General features: G+C 38.0%; 1 protein-coding gene across 1 annotated transcript in view; it reads left to right on the forward strand.

The window, feature by feature from the left end:
- DAPP1 (dual adaptor of phosphotyrosine and 3-phosphoinositides 1) overlaps positions 1–19,772 on the forward strand; it is a 57,952-nt gene that overhangs the window by 26,196 nt on the left and 11,984 nt on the right. Inside the window, exon 3 of the mRNA XM_072623591.1 lies at positions 1,565–1,698. Within this exon, the coding sequence (XP_072479692.1) occupies positions 1,565–1,698 (134 nt within the window). The remainder of the gene's footprint in view (positions 1–1,564; positions 1,699–19,772) is intronic.

Consider the following 19,772-nt stretch of genomic DNA (forward strand, 5'->3'; position numbering starts at 1 on the left):
TCTCCTTTACCTCCCACTTTTATACCACTGGATCACAAATCTGCGTTGCTATTTTGGACAATTTGGTCAAAGAGCTCCCATACCTGAATGATAAAACAGCTAAATCATCCTTGCTCACTCAAAATTAGAATTATGCCAGTGACAAAAGCTGCATCTTTGATGGATTATGTCTGTCCAGTACTTTTCAGGAAATTAAACAATATAGAATTCTTTCCATTCACAGATTACTCATTAGGATGGCAATGAGATATGAAGATGCATATTTAATCTGAATGATAGTACATGATGACGGTTCCCAGATGTTGTCAACATTTGCTTTATTTTATGTAGTATGAACATCCTAACCAAACATGGTGGGAGCTGCATTAGGGTGTTTTGTTGTCTTTAATGATGAGACCTACAAGAAGAATCTTCCTCTTGAAGGCAGTGTGGTACAGTGGAGCAAGGACTGTCTCTCAAGGCAGGGGCCAGGATTCCAATCTGCCTCTGTCACTTCTTTCATGACCTTGGGTGAGCCAGTTACTCAATTACCCTTGGCTTCAGTTTCTTCACTTGTAAAACAAGGCATTTAGATTTGTTGGTGCCCCTAACGTATAATCCTATTCAGTTCCCTAAGGGTCAAGGATCGAGAAGTTGCAACATCACTACCTTACTTTTGTAAAGTTCAGAAAAAGGAGCCTATTAGAAACAGTTTTTAAATCTTTAGAGCCACAACTAGAAATAAGTTGGTGAGGGAACAAACTTAAACATGGTCAATGTTTTTTTTTTTAATAATAATTTATTGACTTTAAGGTTTCCAAAGAATTTTCCTCATAACAACCCTTTATGGAAGACATTTCAAGTGTTATGATTCTTATTTCATAGATAAAAAACCAAGAGGTTCATAGTACTGCTCAAGCCCCTACAACCTGGAAGTGTCAGAGCTAGGACCTAGACCCCATCTCCAGTCTCCAAATCCAATGCACTTTGCCTCAAATCATTCTGCCTCTTGCAATCAATCAATCAATAGACATTTATGAAGCAGCTTTTATGTGCCAGGAACTGTGCTAAGCATGGGGGATACAAAAAGAGGCAAAAGGCAATTCCTACTCTCAAGGAGTTTATAATCTGAATGAATGAATATACAGGTCACCATTAATGTTCTCAATGCCTAAACACTGTGGGACATCCATGAAGATAGCCACTCCTATAGGAAACATCATATAAGTCTGTGTGTGTGTGTTTTCTACATATGCCCTATTCCTTTTCTGCATCACGCTACACCCTTTTTAGAACTAAATATGTAAGGGCCCTTCAGAGAGGTAGGGAAATGAACACACAAGGGAGATTGCTCCCCTGGCATTCTGTCCAAGAGGGGAATCCAGTTTTGCATCTACTCTGCAAAGTAGAATTTGTCTAATCCCCAAGGTCATTGCCCTGACAAAATTTAACCGCTGCATCAGATGTCTTAGTTCTTGGACAATAATGACTGGAATCCTATCAGGATTGTGTGGTTCTATTCAAAAATGATGAATTTCACATACATAATAGATATGTATAGATAATAAATGTTTTTCCCTTTCAGAGCCAAAGAGTCTGTCAAACACTTTCATGTAGAATACACAGGCTATTCATTCAAGTTTGGCTTTAACGAGTTCTCAAGTTTGAAGGAGTTTGTCAATCATTTCGCAAACCAGCCTTTAATTGGGAGTGAAACAGGTAAGCTGTGTGTAAATGGGAGCCTTGCAAGAGGTTGTTTGAGGGATGGAGAAAGAAGATGGAACATGGGAACCAAAAATTCCATAATTGTAATGATTTGTCACCTACACGGGTCTTTGAATAGGTGAATTTTGAGTTCATCTTCTTTAGAGTCAATGTACTATTATCTTGTTACTGGCTTTGAATCAGAAAACACGATTTCAAATCTGATACCTATTGTGTAACCCGGGCCAAGTCATTTAACCTCTGTTTGCCTTAGTTTCCACAACCATTAAATGGGAATAATAATAGAACCTAGATTCTACCTCCTAGAGATAGGGTGACGATCAAAGGAAGTCATATTTGGAAAGGGGGAAAAGGTGCTTGATCCAATGCTTAGCACATAGAGGTAGCACATATGGAAACTCTTATTCCCTTCCCATCTTCCCCTCCCCCTCCTTCAAGTAACTCCAAGACTAAAATCTGCACTAGTGAAATTATTCCTCATTAGGGAGTTCCTTATGCCACAAAAATAACAATTAAAAAAAAGTCAAGTTTAGAATTTTAGAACAGAAAAGGATGTTGTTGTCAAAATCTTTTTTCTTTAGATAGGTTTAAGTGAAAAAAAGAAACCAGGTGTTGAGGAATACAGCATGGGAACTCCCTTTAGAAATACAGAGAGGTAACCTTCCAGTACAGAACTTTAAATTCTCTGGGAGTTGTCTGGAAAGTTAAGTGACTGACCTATCCTGACCCCAAGACCAGCTCTCTGTAAAGGTTGTTTGGGCTGTTTATCATTAGAGCAGCAAGGTGGAGTAGTGGATAGAGTACCAGGAGTCCTACAGGAAGGATGACCTGAGTTCAAATCTGACTTCAGATATTTACTAGCTGTGTGAGCCTGGGGAAGTCACTTAACTCTGCTTGCCTCAGTTTCCTCATCTGTAAAGTGAGCTAGAGAAGGAAATGGCAAACCACTGTAGTATCTTTACCAAGAAAACCCCGGGTGGGATCACAAAGAGTTGGACACAATTGAAAAATGAATAAAATAGCAAAAAATCATAAGAAAATGCCAACACGAAGTACCTAAGGTCTCTCTTCAACCCCACCTTAGAACTCTGCACACACACACGCAAATATCTGTGGATTTGATGAATCAATAGTGTCGAAAAACCCCTTGTTAGTGAAGGTGTTTTTGTTTTTATCAATAAGGAAGTATCCACAAGACATAAAGACGAAACAGTGACAAGATGGATTTTGGGGCTCTTTACAATTCCCTGTCTTCACTGACCAGTAATTGAAACAAGAGCTATTAAACTATGGGGGAGTTGCCCACTAATATCAATTTAATAATTCTTTGTAATCCTGAGATATATTGTCATTGACATCCTTCAGCCATGAGAATCAGACGAGGGAATGTAAGAAACTATCTCAAAAAGCAAAAGAGCTGCAATTACAACCCAAAACATGTTCTATAAATTTGAGCCCAATATTAATGGGAACAGATGGACCTTTAATAAAATATGGCTATGAATGGGAAGTATGGAAGAAAGAGAAAGAGGGGAGCTGGAAATACACACCCACCAAATCCACAAGGGAGTGGTGAAGTAAGTTCTGTGGTCTCTTAATGAGACTAGGAGCTATGGGGAAATAGGATAAAAGCAATGGAGAAGAGGAACTGGAATAGGGATAGTGGAAGGGAAGTCTCTTTGGAAGGAAGGAAGGAAGGAAAGAAGGAACGGAGGAAGGAAGGAAGGAAGGAAGGAAGGAAGGAAGGAAGGAAGGAAGGAAGGAAGGAAGGAAGGGAGGGAGGGAGGGAGGGAGGGAGGGAGGGAGGGAGGAAGGAAGGAAGGAAGGAAGGAAGGAAGGAAGGAAGGAAGGAAGGAAGAAAGGAAGGAAGGAAGGAATTTAAGTAAATTCAAAAAAATTGGGATAGGACAGATAATGGGAAAGGGAACAGGGAAGACCCTGTAGGGTTAGCTTCAAAATAGCATAAGGAAAATTAATTACAGAGACTAAGTATTGACTTTGAAGATGAAGGGAATAAAAATCAATACCGAAGAAATAAGTGAGGGTAAACACAAGCCTAATAATAATAACTTTAAAAGTGAATAGACCAAAGAAATCTAATAAAATGACATCCAACAATCTCAACCAAAAAAAAAATCTAAAAACAAAAATACATCTGGAATAAAATGAGGAGACCAAACTAAAATATATTATATATCAGCTGATTCCAAAAGAGCAAGAGTTGCAACTATGATATCAGACAAAGCAAAAATTAAACTTCTCAGTGTTGTGAGAGATAAACTATACTGGGCTTAAATGAACCATATAGACCATGAAGTAATATCATTACTAAATGCACATCCATGAAATGGCATCCTATCTAAAGTAGCAGAGGAAGAGTTAACTGAACCACAAAAAGACATAGAAGTTAACATAATTATAGGACGCTTAATCTCTTCTCCTAGAGCTAGATTAATCTGACAGAAAGATAGACAAAAAAGGAAAATAGGAAATTGAACCAACTGCTGAAGAAGTTAGATCTAAAAGACTGTTTCCTCTGAAAGGAAATATTAAAGAATATACATATTTCTCAACATCATATTTGCAAAAATAGGCCATATGCCGGGGCGTAAAGAAGTTACAAACAAATGTTTAAAAAACATGAATACCATGCATGTTCTTTATAGAACATAACAATAAAATGGTCATTAATATAGACAGCACAAGCAAAAAGTGCAGATATAAATAGAAACAATAATGGTATCCTGAATAATGAGATTCAAAGAAGAAATCACAGAAACCATCAATAGCTGTGTGAAAGACTGATAATAATGAGACAACATGGCAAAGTTTCTGGAATGCTGTTAAAGCAGTACTCATTGGGAAAAAAAATCTTGTGTAAAAATATTTACACGAACTACCTAATAATCTCTCTCTCTCTCTCTCTCTCTCTCTCTCTCTCTCTCTCTCTCTCTCTCTCTCTCTCTCTCTCTCTCACACACACACACACACACACACACACACACCCCTTGAATCTGGGTCTTTAAAAAACATTCTAACTATAAAAGTTTTGATGAGATTAATTCAGAACACAGCTCAAGATGCTTGTGTTCTCATTCTACACCTTTTCGTAAAATCTTTAAAATGAACGTTTTAAAAAAGGCGAACTTAGTGGATAGAGATGGGGAGCTGACATCAGAACAATCTCTATCTTATACTGGCTCTATGAATATGAGTAAATCACTTATATCTCAGGGTTACGTTAACTCCAGACTAGAAGTTGCGGAACAGGTACAGAGCTGCATCGACTGAGGAAGTTTCTTCACTAGTGAAAGTTTCTTCCCTTAAAGCATGAGGTCACAGATCCAGAGGGGAAAATGAAACAAAACAAAGCAAAAAAAAAGGAAAGAAAAAATCTGCAAAATGGGGAAAGAGAGGATTAAGTGCTCTGTAGGCTCTCTCCCAGTTGTAATGATCCGTTTCCTAATCCCTCTTTTTCTTGACTATGGACTGTATTAAACCATTCCAAATTGCATAAGAAGTTGCTATTGACTAATTTCCTGTTTACTTTTACACACAGAGTTCTTCAAACACTTGAAACTTAATTTTAAAGTATAAAACTTCTTTTTTAAGTGAGCAGTGATTACAAAACCAATTCCCATCAATAATTTAAACACATAAAGTCAGTAAGGGTTTTCTCATTACTAATACTTTATTTTGTATAGACTGCAATCGAGCTTTTAGCTTGTTAAATGATGCTTAACTGAAGCTCTTACTTGTTTATAAAAAGCACCCAAATTGTCAAAGAATCAAACATGAAGGTGAGCCAAAGGGCAATGAGAAGAATTATGTGGAATGTACTTGGTCATACAAGACATCTATAGTCAATCTCTTGCCCCTTTAATCAGCCAGTCAGCATTACGAAATAAAATTTCAAGTCAGCTATTGCATAGATCTGGACTTCCCTCTTTTCACACATGCTTCCAAGCCAAAAAAAATTCTATTTGTTGCTGGGTTGTTTTTTTGGTTTTTTTTTAATGTTGAACTTCCACTAATCTTAAGATTCTACTTCTTGGCTGAAGGAAGTTACTACACTATCATAGTTACTTTATAAGGTTTTATCACAATTTCCTTATAAAGTTAAGCCCTGCCTCCTCAAAGGTCTCTGTGACACATATTTATTTAAACCCTAAAATGATTCAAAATTAATTTTAAGACTTATAAAACCTCTGGAGGTGATCAGAGACTTTGAGATTTTCCATGGCAAAGAATAGCTGGTTTTGTGTTCTTTCCCCTCCTTAAAACAATAGAAGAAAAGCAATTTTAAAAGCCACCTAAATAACTGATTGGCTCGGGGTGGGGAGACACATAATAAAATGCATTGACTTAGCATTCTTTTGACTTTGAAACCTCTGAATATCATAAGAAAATATTGTAATGTGCTTTGTATAAAGAGTGGAGTGCTATTTGCAAAGCACAGCTGATTAACCATAGATGTAGTGTGGGGAGAATCCTTTGAGCTTTAAAACAAAGGCGTTTATACAGGGTGTCCCAAAGGTTTTAAAGCTATTAAAGTTTTCAGCAACACATGAAAATAGAAGAGGAGCACGAACAGATACAAGAAGAGAAACTTACCTTGTTTCCACTTCTTCAAATTAGCAGAGATTAAGACCGCACCAAGACCCTATATTTGATCCTAGTGGAAGCCAATGAAGTGTGTTAAGTTGTAAGGAAAGTGCTCTTTAAACCAAGAGAACTCCTATTATTGGGTTTAGATGATCTTCTCCAAAGTCCCTTCATTCTCACGACCCTGCTGTTCTTTGGTCCTTTCAATCATATTTGACTCTTCATGGCATCATTTGGGGTTTTCTTAGCAAGGATGTGGGAGTGGTTTGCCATTTTCTCCTTCAGCTCATTTTATGGATGAGGAAACTGAGGCAAACAGGGTTAAGTAAGTTTTCTAGGGTCACACTAAGGCCAGTTTTGAACTCAAGAAGATGAGTCTTCCTGACTCCTGGTCTGGTGTTCTATCCACTGTACCACCTAGCTGTCCATTTAATAATAATAGCTAACATTTATATAGCACTAAAGCACAGGTCTATTCAGTAACAATGACTCCCTAATCAGTAATAGTGGCTCCCTATTGTCTCTATGATCACATATAAAGCCTGTATTTGGCTTTTTAAGATCTTCATCCTTTGGACATTTCTTACTTTTCCAGTCTTCTTATACCTTCATCTTTTTCCTGTGCTCTATAATCCAGTGACACTCTTTCCCTGTCATTCCTCAGACACAGGACACTCCTCCTAACTCTGGGCATTTTCACTAGCTATCCCCCATGTCTCCAATGCTCTCCCTCCTTTTCTCCACCTTTTGGCTTCCCTAACTTCCTTCAAGCCTCAGTTAAAGTCCTACCTTCTACAAGAAGCCTTTTCTGGTCCTCCTTAATCTTAGTGCTTCCCCTCTGAGATTATCAACAATTTACCTTGTACATATCTTGTTCATATGTAGTTGTTTGCACATTGTCTCCCCCTTTACACTCTGAGCTCCTTTGGGGTTGGGAGGAGGAGTATTCTTTTGGTTTGGTTGGTTTTGCTGTTCTTTGGATTTCCCAGACTGAGCACAGTGCTTGGCACACAGTAGGTCCTTAATAAATTCTTGTTGACTTGAATTGACTTTAAGATTTATAAGTTTTATTTAATCTTCATAACAATTCTGATATAGATCCCCCTTTTACAGATAACAAGACTTGAAGGTTAGATACTATTATCCCCATTTTGTAGACAAAAAAACTGAAGCTTAGAGAGATTAAGTGACTTACCCAGGACCACATAACTTATATCGAATCCAGGTTGCCTCATTTGCAGTATGCCATAGGTATAGAATGGAAGGGCTTGATTAGGAGCCAAGAAAACTGAGTAAGACTCCAGCACTTAGCAGCTGTAAGGGTGAATGGACACATCATTTAATCTCCCTAAGTTTCAGTTTCCTCATCAGAAAATGAGGATGTGTAATATTTATACCATGTAACTCACATATGAGAAATACTTGGTGAACCTCACATCATTATGCAAATAGAATTTCTTAAGACTTGCCAAGCCACTTTTCTAGAATCTAGGGGAAAAACCAAATTGAAAAACAGCCTGCAGACTACTAGGGAAGACAAAACATGGACACAAATAAGGGTAAAACAGTATAAGGTAGAATACCATAAGGACAAAGGTGAGATTCAGAAAAGGTGCTGGAATAAATCAGAGGAAGAAGAGCTTATTCCCAATGGAGGGAGAGGAGGATGAAGAAGAAGAGATTTGGGGTCAATGTTGCATGGAGAAAATTGTCTAGAACTAGATTTGATGAAGGGTAGTATTTCAGCAGACAGAGATGTGTAGGAAGGACCTTCCAGGTATGACTACCTTGCCTACCTGAACCCTTGAAATCTCCAGTTGTCCTGATCGATATCTGGTTGCTGAACCCAAATGGCTCTGGAGAAGAAAGTGAGGCTGGTGACCTTGTACAGCCCTCCCTCCCTCAGAACAAAGTCCATTTCAAGCCATGTCATCATCTCCTGATGTCATGGTCCTCTTTGAGAACCAAGGACAAACCACAATTGGAAAAGAGAAAGATTACAGGCTCAAGGACTACTGAGAAGACCTTAAAGAACCCAGAGCTTGAATTCCTGAGTGAAGAGGAGAGGATGGATGCAAATCCATCACTGGAGAATCGTCTGAATTTTACACTGCAGAGCATCAGAGAACAGTCAGTTCTGTGAACCGACTCTCACCAGCTCTCTATACTGGTGATCTGCTTAGCCCATGAATTATCACATAGGGTTCAGTGGAATACAGAGCTTGTGTCTCTCAGATACATGAAAAGCCCTTTTCAAAATACGTTGAGTGTGGGGCAGCTAGCTAGCTCAGTAGATAGAGCACCAGCCCTGCAGTCAAGAGGACCTGAGTTCAGATCTAGCCTCACTTAATCTTAATTGCCTCAAAAAGAAAAATGAAGAATGGATAAAGTATCATGGTTATGTGTTGTTCAGTTGTGTTGATGCTTTGTGACCCCATTTGGGGTTTTCTTGGCAGAGATACTGCAGTGGTTTGCCATTTCCTTCTCTAGCTCATTCCTTAGATGAGGAAGCTAGGGGATGCCAGGTTAAATGACTTGCCCAGGGTCACACAGCTAGTCAGGGTCTGAGGTCAGATTTGAACTCAAAGATAAGTCTTACTGACTCTAAGCCCGGGGCTCTATTCCCTGAGCCACCTAGCTGCCCCCAAAATACTGACTACACATGCTAATAGTGATCTGATTGGTAACGGGTATTTGACAGGCTCTCTCTCCTAACCAAAGAATGTAAGTTGCTTCTCCCTTTGTGGTGTTTAATAACATTCACCACTATTATTTGAACCATTAGGGCTGTGGGTTGGTTTTCACTTGACCAAACTTTCCAGGTAATCCAAACAACTTACTTCTCTAGGTTCCTATTTTCTCCGCTATGAAAATGAAGGTACTTTCCACCTGCCTGTGTTACAATATACCCTGGCAGAAGGTCAGCCCTTCAGGGTCATGGAACATTTCCTTTTTCTCATTTTCCTCAGTGCCTTACATTGTGCCTGACATACAGTAGATGATATATGCTTCCTGATTGATTGATTGCTACATTGGAGCATTTGGGAACAAACTACAGAACAGATGAAATGATTATTCACACCAACATGGTTTGGGACATTGAATCTTCCTCATGATGATGAAAGAATGTCTTTAATATTCACTTGTACCTCTGCGAGTAGAGATTTGAAGGGAATGAATGTAGAGCACACCTTTTCTGCTGCTTATAGTCTTGAAGTTGCCTGGGGCATCAAAAAGTTAAGTGATTTGCCCGAGGGCCACACAGCAGCGGGACTCAAACTCAATCAGATCATTACTAGCATGTGTAGTCACTACTTTTTGAGCTGCCAGGTTGCGCAATGGATAGACTTCCAGGATAAGCATTGATCAATTGACTATGCCTCTACACCTCACAGTATGAAGAGTGATGAAAGTCCATATTCATGGAGTCATTGAATATTAGACTTGGAAGCAAACTTGGAGATCTTCTGGTCCAAGCCTTTCATTTAATAAGCGAGGAAACTGAGCCCTAGATCAGTGAAATGACTTGCCCAAGGGCACAGAACAAGTTAATGGCAGAATCAACCACTGACTCTCAATTCACTGCCCTTTCCACCACACCAAACATTCATATAGAACTATGGAAAGAAATACTAACAGAGCCTAATGAGTAACTGATAGCATGGTCATCATTGTTGTTTTATTGGGACTTACTCTCTGAATCCAAGAACAGCAATGAAATGAGAGTCAATTTTGTTTTTAGAAGTAATGGTCTAGGGGCAGCTAGGTGGCCCAGTGGATAAAGAATTGACCTCGAAGTCAAAAGGACCTGAGTTCAAATCTGACCTCAGACACTAACTGTGTGACCCTGGGCAAGTCACTTAATTGCAATTGCCACCAAAAATAAAGCAATAGTCTGTATATATTTGTACTTTACAACAGTGGTATCAAATTTGAAGAGAAAGGGGAGGGCCATTAAATTATACATGAGGATCCCCGTGAGCTATATGTTGACTTGGAAAACTACATACTAATATTGTCTACGTTGTATTATATTGTATTTATTTTGTTGGATATTTCTCAATTCAGTTTTAATCTGGTTTTAGCAGCACCAGGGTGTTGCAGCAATAATGCAGCCCATTGGCCACAACTCTGCTATACAGCACTACTGTATGCAAGGAGATCAGCCCTCATGCCCAGCATTCCACCAGGCAGCTCAATTGTTCAGTTCAGTTATTATCTAAGTTCATAATCTCTGGACTGTAGACCACCCAAGGAGTCTATAAATAGATTTTGGGGGATCTTGGAACTTCTATGGGAACTAACCTCTAACTGAAATTGAGCATCTCCTTCCATTATGAATGATATAAGTAAGGGTGTGATGGTAAATGTTTAACTGACTCTCTGAAAAAAGTTACACCTACATTTCAAAATTTAATCTTCATTATTAACATTTTCTCCATCACTTTCTCAGGTCTAGATGTTTTCTTTTCTTTTGGGGGGTGGGGGGTGGGGTGAGGCAATCAGGGTTAAGTGACTTGCCCAGGTCACAGACTGAAGCTGAATTTGCACTCCGGTTTACCTGACTCCAGGGTTGGTGCTCTAAGTACTGTACCACCTAGCTGCCCCTGGTCTGGACAATTAAAAAAAAGAAAGAAAAAACCTTAACAAATCATTTTGTCATCTTTGCTTATTTCTAGGATGCAAATGTTCACACTGAAGATTTAACAGTTGTCTCTCCCTAGCCAATACAAACTGGCTGTAGGACATATCTAGATGTAAGCAATGACATTATTCTGAGAAGGGATCCATGGGCATCACTAGAATTCCAAAAGGCATACTCCCCCCCCCATTCACCTCTATGAATGTGTGTGTGTCTGTCTGTCTATCTCTACCCTCTCTCTGACTCTTTGTCTATCTTTGTCTATCTGTCTGACTGTCTCTGTGTGTCTGTATGTCTCTCTATCTCTGTGTACCTCTATCTCTGTCTCCATCTATCTGTCTGTCTTACACACACACACACACACACACACACACACACACACACACACACACGATTAAGGAACTACTCTATGTACCTCTAATGAGCAATTCTGAAACCAAATTTAATGTCAGAGGCAGGAACAAACCAGCTTCTAGAAACAGAGCAGAAAATGAAGTAAAACCTGTAGCCATATTCTCTAAGCTCCCAATTCCCTGATTCCCCTTGTAGCCTTTTCACTCCCAAGCCCTGAAGTTGTCTTGGTTGTACTATCTTGTATGTTGGAGTTTCCTTGTCTGCTGGTCTGGTGCTCTAACTCCTCTTTCCAAAATATGAGACCTCACTGAATTAGTAGTGTTCTTTCCAGGGGATTTCAACAGTCAGATTAAGAAAACCTCTCCTCTGGGGTCACAAAAATAAGAAGTTTTAGGATGAGTTGCCTTCTTGCCTCATCTATCATTTCAGTCTAAATCCAACCCCAGTCACATAAACTAGAGAAAGCAGATCAGTACCGCTACTTTGCTTTCCATTTATAATCCACTTCCCAGAAGCAGAGAGCTCATTAATACTTCCTTTATTGAGTTAAAAGATGAATATTTTAGGAGTAAAGTTTTTGAATCCACTCTAGGGGTGGGGAAGACAAAGCTCGGATCCTGGAGGAATTTGGGACATCTGGAGCTGTCCTGGTCCTAGGCATTCAGTGCTGTGGAAACGAGGAGGTTTGCCAAAGCCCTTTCCAAGTTTAAACCTCATCCCACAAAGGCATTCATTCACTTATTCATTCAGTGAATGCTTATTCAACTCCTACTCTATACAAGACACTAGGCATTACAATGGCAAAGAAGATATTATCCCTGTCCTTTATAACCTAGTAGGACATAATTCCATTTACACAAAGTCTCTAAAATTTCAACCTGCTTTGGGGATAAAAGATCATCAAGTATGGCCCACAGCTCTATAGTATCAATCGGTGCCACCATCATGGCCATATTTTTCAGTCTGGCTCAGAAACTCTCGGCTTATACCTTTACTGCTTTTTCTTTTCTAAAGATCACTGACATCATGCCAGTCACTCAAGTTCATAATCTTGGAATTGTTTTTGTTGTTCATTCCTCTTCACATCCTCCCAGGTACCTTAAGCCCCACAATACAATCAATGGCCAAGTCTTATTTATTTGACCTCCATAATATTTCTTGCATTTATCTCCTTCTCTATACTCATATGGCTACCACTCTTAATTTAGGTCTTTGCCATGCCTGCTCTGGACTATTGTTTTACCCTCCTAATTGATCTCTTTACTTTAGTATCACTTCTCTCCAATCCACCTGCCAAATAATAATCAAATTCATCCTCTTAAAGCACATCTGGACATGTCATTCTCCTACTCAATAAGCCTCAATTGTTTCCCATTGCCATTAGAATAAAATACAACTTCTTCAATTTGTGATTTCATTTTTAAATTAAATATTCTACATTATGAACTTGAAAAATAGTAACAAACATGAATGATTCCACACTGAAAGAAGAGAAAAAGAAGATTGTATAGGAAACTGGAGATCTCTACTACATACAACTTTTTTAACCAATTAATTTATTTTTAGTTTTCAACATTCATTTCCACAAGATTTTGTGTTCTAAATTTTCTCCCCATCTCTCCCTTCCCCCCACCCCAAGATGGCATGCATTCTCATTACCACTTCCCCCAATCTGTCCTCCCTTCTACACACCTCCTTCTCTTATCCTCTTCCCTTCTATTTTCCTGTAGGACAAGATAGATTTCTGTACCCCATTGTCTGCATATCTTATTTCTCAGTTGCAAGGTAAAAACAATTTTTAGCATTCATTTTAAAACTTTGAATTCCACATTCTCTCCTTTCTTCCTTCCCTACCCACCCTCATTGATAAGGAAAGCAAGTTGATATAGGATATACATGTGTAGTCATGGAAAATACTTCCATAACAGTTATATTGTGGAAGACTAACTACATTTCCCTCCATCCTATCCCTCCCCCCATTTATTCTATTCTCTCCTTTCATCCCATCCCTCCTCAAAGTGTTTGCTTCTGATTACCCACTTCCCCAATCTGTCCTCCCATTTATCATCCCCCCTCTTATCCCCTTCCCTCCTACTTTCCTGTAGGGTAAGATAGATTTTCATACCCAATTGAGTGTGTATGTTATTCCTTTCTTAAACCAAATCCAGTGAGAGTAAGGTTCACTCATTCCCTCTCATCTCCCCCTGCCCCACACACACCCTTCTCCTCCATTGTAAAAGCTTTTTCTTGTTTCTTTTATGTGAGATAATTTACCCCATTCTACCTCTCCCTTTCTCCTTCTCCCAGTACATTCCTCTCTCACCTTTTGATTTTATTTTTCAGATATCCCTTCATATTCAACTCACCCTGTGCTCTCTCTCTCTCTCTCTCTCTCTCTCTCTCTCTCTCTCTCTCTCTCTCTCTCTCTATCTATCTATCTCTCTCTCTCTGTGTATATATATATATATATATATATATATATACACATATATATATATGTAGGAATGTAAACAGTACAACTTTAGTAAGCCACTTATGATTTCTCTTCTCTGTTTACCTTTTTCTGCTTCTCTTGATTCTGATATTTGAAAGTCAGATTTTCTATTCAGCTCTGGTCTTTTCATCAAGAATGCTTGAAAGTCTTTTATTTCATTGAATGTCCATATTTCCTCCAGAAAGATTATACTCAGCTTTGCTGGGTAGGTGATTCTTGGTTTTAATCCTAGCTCCTTTGACCCCCAGAATATCATATTCTAAGCTCTCTGATCCTTTAATGTAGAAGCTGTTAAATCTTGTGTTGTCTTGATTGTGTTTCCACAATAATTGAATTGTTTCTTTCTGACTGCTTGAAATATTTTCTCTTTGATCTTGGAACTCTGGAATTTGTCTACAATATTCCTAGGAGTTTTCATTTGGGGATTTCTTTCAGGAAGTAATCAGTGGATTCTTTGAATTTCTGTTTTCTCCTCTGGTTCTAGAATATCTAGAATATCAATATTTCCTTGATAATTTCTTGAAATATGGTGTCTAGGCTCTTTTTGTATCATGGCTTTCAGGAAATCCAAAAATTTTTAAATTATCTCTCCTGGATCTGTTTTCCAGGTCAGTTGTTTTTCTGATGAAATATTTCACGTTGTCTTCTATTTTTTTCATTCTTTTGGTTTTGCATTGTAATTTCTTGATTTTTTTTAATAAAGTCATTAGCTTCCATTTGCCCCCATTCCAATTTTTAAGGAGTTATTTTCCTCAGTAAGCTTTTGGATCTCCTTTCCCATTTAACCAATAATACTTTTTAAGGCATATTCCTCCTCATTGGCTTTTTGTACCTTTTTTGTCATTTGGGTTAGTCTATTTTTTAAGGTATTATTTTCGTCAGCATTTTTTGGGTCTCCTTTAGCAAGCTGTTGACTTGATTTTCATGATTTTGTTGTATCACCCTCATTTCTCTTCCCAATTTTCCCTCTACTTCTCTTACTTGATTTTCAAAATCTTTTTTGAGCTCTTCCATGGCCTATGACCAACTCATTTTTTTCTTAGAGGCTTTGGATATAGGAGCTTTGACTTTGTTGTCTTTTTCTTGTTGTGTGTTTTGATCTTCCTTGTCACCAAAATAAGATTCTATAATCTAATTTTTTCCCTGCTGTTTGCTCTTTTCCAAGCTAAATGCTTGACTTTTTAATTCTTTGTTAAAGTAAGACTCTGCTTCCAGTGAGGGGAAAGGAGTGTACTGTCTCAAGCTTCAGGGGTTTTTTCAGACATACTTCTAGGGACCTGTAAATTTTCAGTTCTTCCAAGACGGTATGATCAAAGGAGAGGTTTTTACTCCTCTCTTGACCTGTGCTCTGGTCTGTGAGTGACATAAGCACTCTTTTCTGCCTTGGAACTGTGAGGAGGATTCCCTCTCTACTGCACCACAAGCTCCCCCATGCCAGCATTCTTCCCCACCCCAGGACCACCACCCAGGACTGCAATGCAGACCCAAGCATGGACAAAGTAAGCCTGCCTCAGTGCCAGCAAAGAAATTCTTGCAATCCCCACCTGATCAGCCATTAGATCCCCACACTGACTGGGGGTCAAGAGCTCAAGAAGAAGCAGCCTCCACCCCCTCCCCACCTTTGCCTCTACTGTCCCAGAGTTGGAGCCAGACTATGTTCCTCTCTCATGCATTGACCTTCTAAATTGTCTTTGGTGATTGTGGTTTGAGAAGTTTGGAAACCTTCACAGTCAACAATAATTCAGTGCTCTGAGGCCTGCTCCACTCTAACTGTGCCAGGGCTGTGCAATAGACCTTTCCTGTCCACTGTCCAGTTTGTCTTGGGCTAAAAATGTCATTTTGGGGGTTCTATAGCTCTAGAATTTGTTAGAGTCATTTTTTTTACAGGCATTTGGAGAGGTTTGGAGGAGAACTCAAGCAAGTCTTACTTTTACTTTGCCACTTTGGCTCCATCCCCACATACAACTTTTTAAAAGTACATATGAAATTTAATGCATTAGTACCAACCGAATTCTAATTATCTGTAATTCCTTCTGAACTTCCTTCTTTGCTCTTGCTTATCTTTAAATGTTTAATTGATATTTTTTTCTTTTTTTCTATCACTATCACTATACTCTCTGCACTTTTCTGTAAATAAATCTCTCCTCCTCCTGAAAAGCCCATTGTAATTAATAGGTATAGTCAAGCAAAAAAAATAAATAATTCCACATTCTGTTCTTCTAGACTTCAAAGTCCCCAGAAACTCAGCATCTTGTAAGATAGCATCTGAAACTCAGACCTCCATGGTGTCCCCTACCCCTGCATCTCCTCCCTTCTTCTGATTGGAGAGTGTGGAAGGTGGATAACAGAGCTCCTCCCAGATCTCCACCCTTTAAGAAGGGTGCTTTGGACAGTCATCTCATCATCTCCTACCCCCACTGCAGTACTTGATCACACCTTTTTACTTGATACCCTCTCCCCAAGCCCTCTCAACCTTCTTTTCTCCTTTTTTAGTATTATCATCTGCCATCAGATTGTGAATTCCTTGAGGATAGCAAGTGTCTTTTGCTTTTTTTATATAGTACAGTGCCTGTACAGAGTAGGCACTTAATAAATACTTATTGGTCATGTTTATTGACATGTTCTTCTCATTTTGTATCTCTTTTTCTCTCTGCTAAGAGGTGAAAAGTATAGAAGATTCTATATTCTATACTTTCAGCACAAGCTTTCCAGAAACTATTTATTAATTTCAATTACATTAATTCTAACCATTTATACTCATGAGGGAAGAGATCCAAAAAAGGGTAGAGTTATCTATGCTGATAAAAATTTAACACAAGCCCATTCTGGAGTTGAAATTCCAAGTATTCCCAGAAAATAGACAACATTTCACAGTAAAGAATAAGCAGAGTTTCAAAGTTTAGATGACACTTTGTTTCATCAAACAGAACAAGTCAGATTACTTTTGTCACACCCATGAAGCATCATATTACTAAAATCATTCAACTTCTTCTCAATCTCTCCCTTTAAGGGTGCTCTATTCTAGCTTTGAAAGGGAAACTCAAGAGATATTTCCACTAACTGAAGTCATCAGAGACTTCTTCTTTTCCTTAGTCAGATCATTACCCTAAACCATTATGGAGGTATTCCATCAAAAGGGAGTATATTATTCCTCCCTGAACTCACAAGTATGAAAAGAAAATAGACCCTTTCTCCTCCTTACCAAACCCAACCATGTAAGGTATTATTTCAGAATTGATTTTTCTCATCCAAGACTTTAAACTAAATAGTCATCCTAATCATTTAGTGTGTAACCTAAGGAAAACAGGCAGCCTCCAATAAGTTTCATAGAGGCATGCTTCATCATCAGTTTTTTGAAGTATAATGGGTCACTGCTTTTATCAAGATTCTTGTCTTTTGACATTGCTTTACAATCTTAAATAACAATGTTATCATCATTCTTTACATTATTCTTCTGGTTCTGCTTACCTCATTCACTCTGCATCCCTTTAAATAAGTTCCTAAGTTTCTCTAAAATCATCCCTTCTATTATATCTTATGGATCAATAATAGTCATTACATTATTTTACCATAATTCATTCAGCTGTTTCTCAACTGATGAGCATCTTTTTAGTTTCTAAGTCTTTAATACAATAAAAAAGTGCTACAATTATTTTTTTGCCTATATGTATGTTTATTTTCTTTGATCTATTTGGGATGGTAGACCTAATAATGGTATCAGTGGGTCAAAGACTATATATATTGTTTAGTGGCTTTGGAGATATAGTTCCAAATTGTTCTCTAGGATAGTAGGACCAATCGACAGTTTCAACACAATGGATTAATATGCCTTTTTCCCCACAGGCCTTCCAACAACTGTCAATTTCCTTTTCTGAGATCTTTAGTCAGTCTGATGGGTATAAAGCAGAACCTCTGAATTATTTTAATTTTGATTTCTTTTACGACTAATAATCTGGAGCATTTTTCATATTGTTGTTGATAGCTTGCACTTCTTTTAAGTCCTTTGATCTATTGGTGAAATCCTCCCTATTCTTCATTTTTATCAATTTTTATGTATCTTGTATGTCAGATTGCTTATCAGAGAAATTTGCTGAATAGTTTTTCTTTTTTCTCAATTAACTTCTGGAGGGAGGGAGTTCTAATTCTTCTAAGACTCAAACTGCACTGATTTTGTTTGAGTAGAACCTTTTCAATCTTATGTAATCAAAATTTTCTATTTTATCTCTTATGATTTATCTCCAGTTCCTCATTTGGTCCAGCACTCTTCCCCTATCCAGAGTTGTAAATAGTTTATTTCTCTTCTAATTTGTTTGTGATGTGACATTTACATCCAGGTTTTGTATCCATTTGGATCTTCTAGGGGTATGTGTGGTGACAGCATGGTCTAAATCTAATTTTTGCCAGTTTTTTGTTGGGTATGAGTCCTTACCCTGATGGTTAGCATCTTTGAGTTTATTGAACACTGTTATTATGCTGCATTACTTCTTATGTATATAATCTGTTCCATTGACCAACTTTCCTAATTTTGGGTCAGTACTGCCTAATTATATAGTTTAAGATGCCAGATCTCACTTTTTTTTTCGTTATTTCCCTTGAGATTCTTGACCTATTTTTCCAGATTAATTTTGTTTTAATTTTGCCTAGTTTTACAAAGTAACTCTTTGGTATTGCAATTGATGTAGCCCTGAGGCCATAAATTAATTTAGACAGTCTTCTCATTTTTATTATATTGGCATGGCCCAATCATGATCAGTCAAAAGCTCTCCTATTATTTAAATCTTTAAGCAAGAGTGTCTTGTAGTCATATTCCTTTTCTGTATATGTCTTAGAGGGTAGACATTCATAACAATAAAAACACTTATATAATGTGCACTATGTGCTTGGCACTGTGCTAAGTGCTTTACAGAAATAATCTCATTTGATCCTCACAACAACCCTGGGAGGTAGATGATATTATCTCCATTTTACAGTTGAGGAAATGGAGGCAAACAGAAGTTCAGTGATTTGCCCAAAGTCACACAACTAATAAGTTCCTGAGGCCACATTTAAACTCAAGTCTTTCTGACTCTAAACTCAGGACTCTGTCCTACAATACCTACTTGCCTAATATCTGACTTCCCAACATTTTGGGAATATTTTATGGATTCTGTCGTTATTTGTAATGGAATTTGTTTTCACATCGCTTCTTGGATTTTGTTGGTAATATATGGAAAGTTTATTACATGTTATATTATTATTATTATCACCTGTCCTGGAATTATTCATTGTTTTAATTAGCTTTTAGTTAAATTTCTAAGTCAAAGGATTCTTCACCTTTTTCAGCACTCTAGTGAAACTTCCGACTGATTGGGGCCTGAGTCCGTAGATGTTATTTTTATTTGTCATTATTATTAGTAGTAATAGTTTTCAACATTCACTTTTATAAGATTTTGAGTTCTAATTTTTTTCTCCTTCCCTCCCCTCCCCCAGCAAGATGGCAAGCAATCTGATATAGGCTGTGCATGTACAGTGAAATTAAACATATTTCTATATTGGATAGATGTTATCTTTAAAAGTTAAATGAAGGGCCAGAATTAATTACCCCCTTTTAAGGTTTTCTTCTTGGTATTTTGCACTATATACTATTTCTTTTTTTCCAGATGAAACATACTAGTAGCAGTTTCTTCTCTTGGACTATTACTTTGACCTCCAGTAGATTTTCCCTGATCCAATCTCAACTTTTCATAGCTACTAAAGTAATTTTCTTCCTATGGCACAGATCTGAACATGTCGCTTCCTTACTCAAAACCTTCAGGGCATCCCCCTAGTCTAGTCTAGGAAGGCAGCCAACAAGTCACCAAGTGCCAAACACTGTGCTATAAATGATACAAAAATAGACAAACAGCAGTTCTTGCCCTCAAGGAGCTCAGTCTACTGGGGAGATGACATGCAAACAATAGAGAACATATATTCAAGTAAACTGGAGGTGATCTC

Source organism: Notamacropus eugenii, chromosome 7 (assembly GCF_028372415.1).
Source record: "Notamacropus eugenii isolate mMacEug1 chromosome 7, mMacEug1.pri_v2, whole genome shotgun sequence".
NCBI lineage: Eukaryota > Metazoa > Chordata > Mammalia > Diprotodontia > Macropodidae > Notamacropus > Notamacropus eugenii.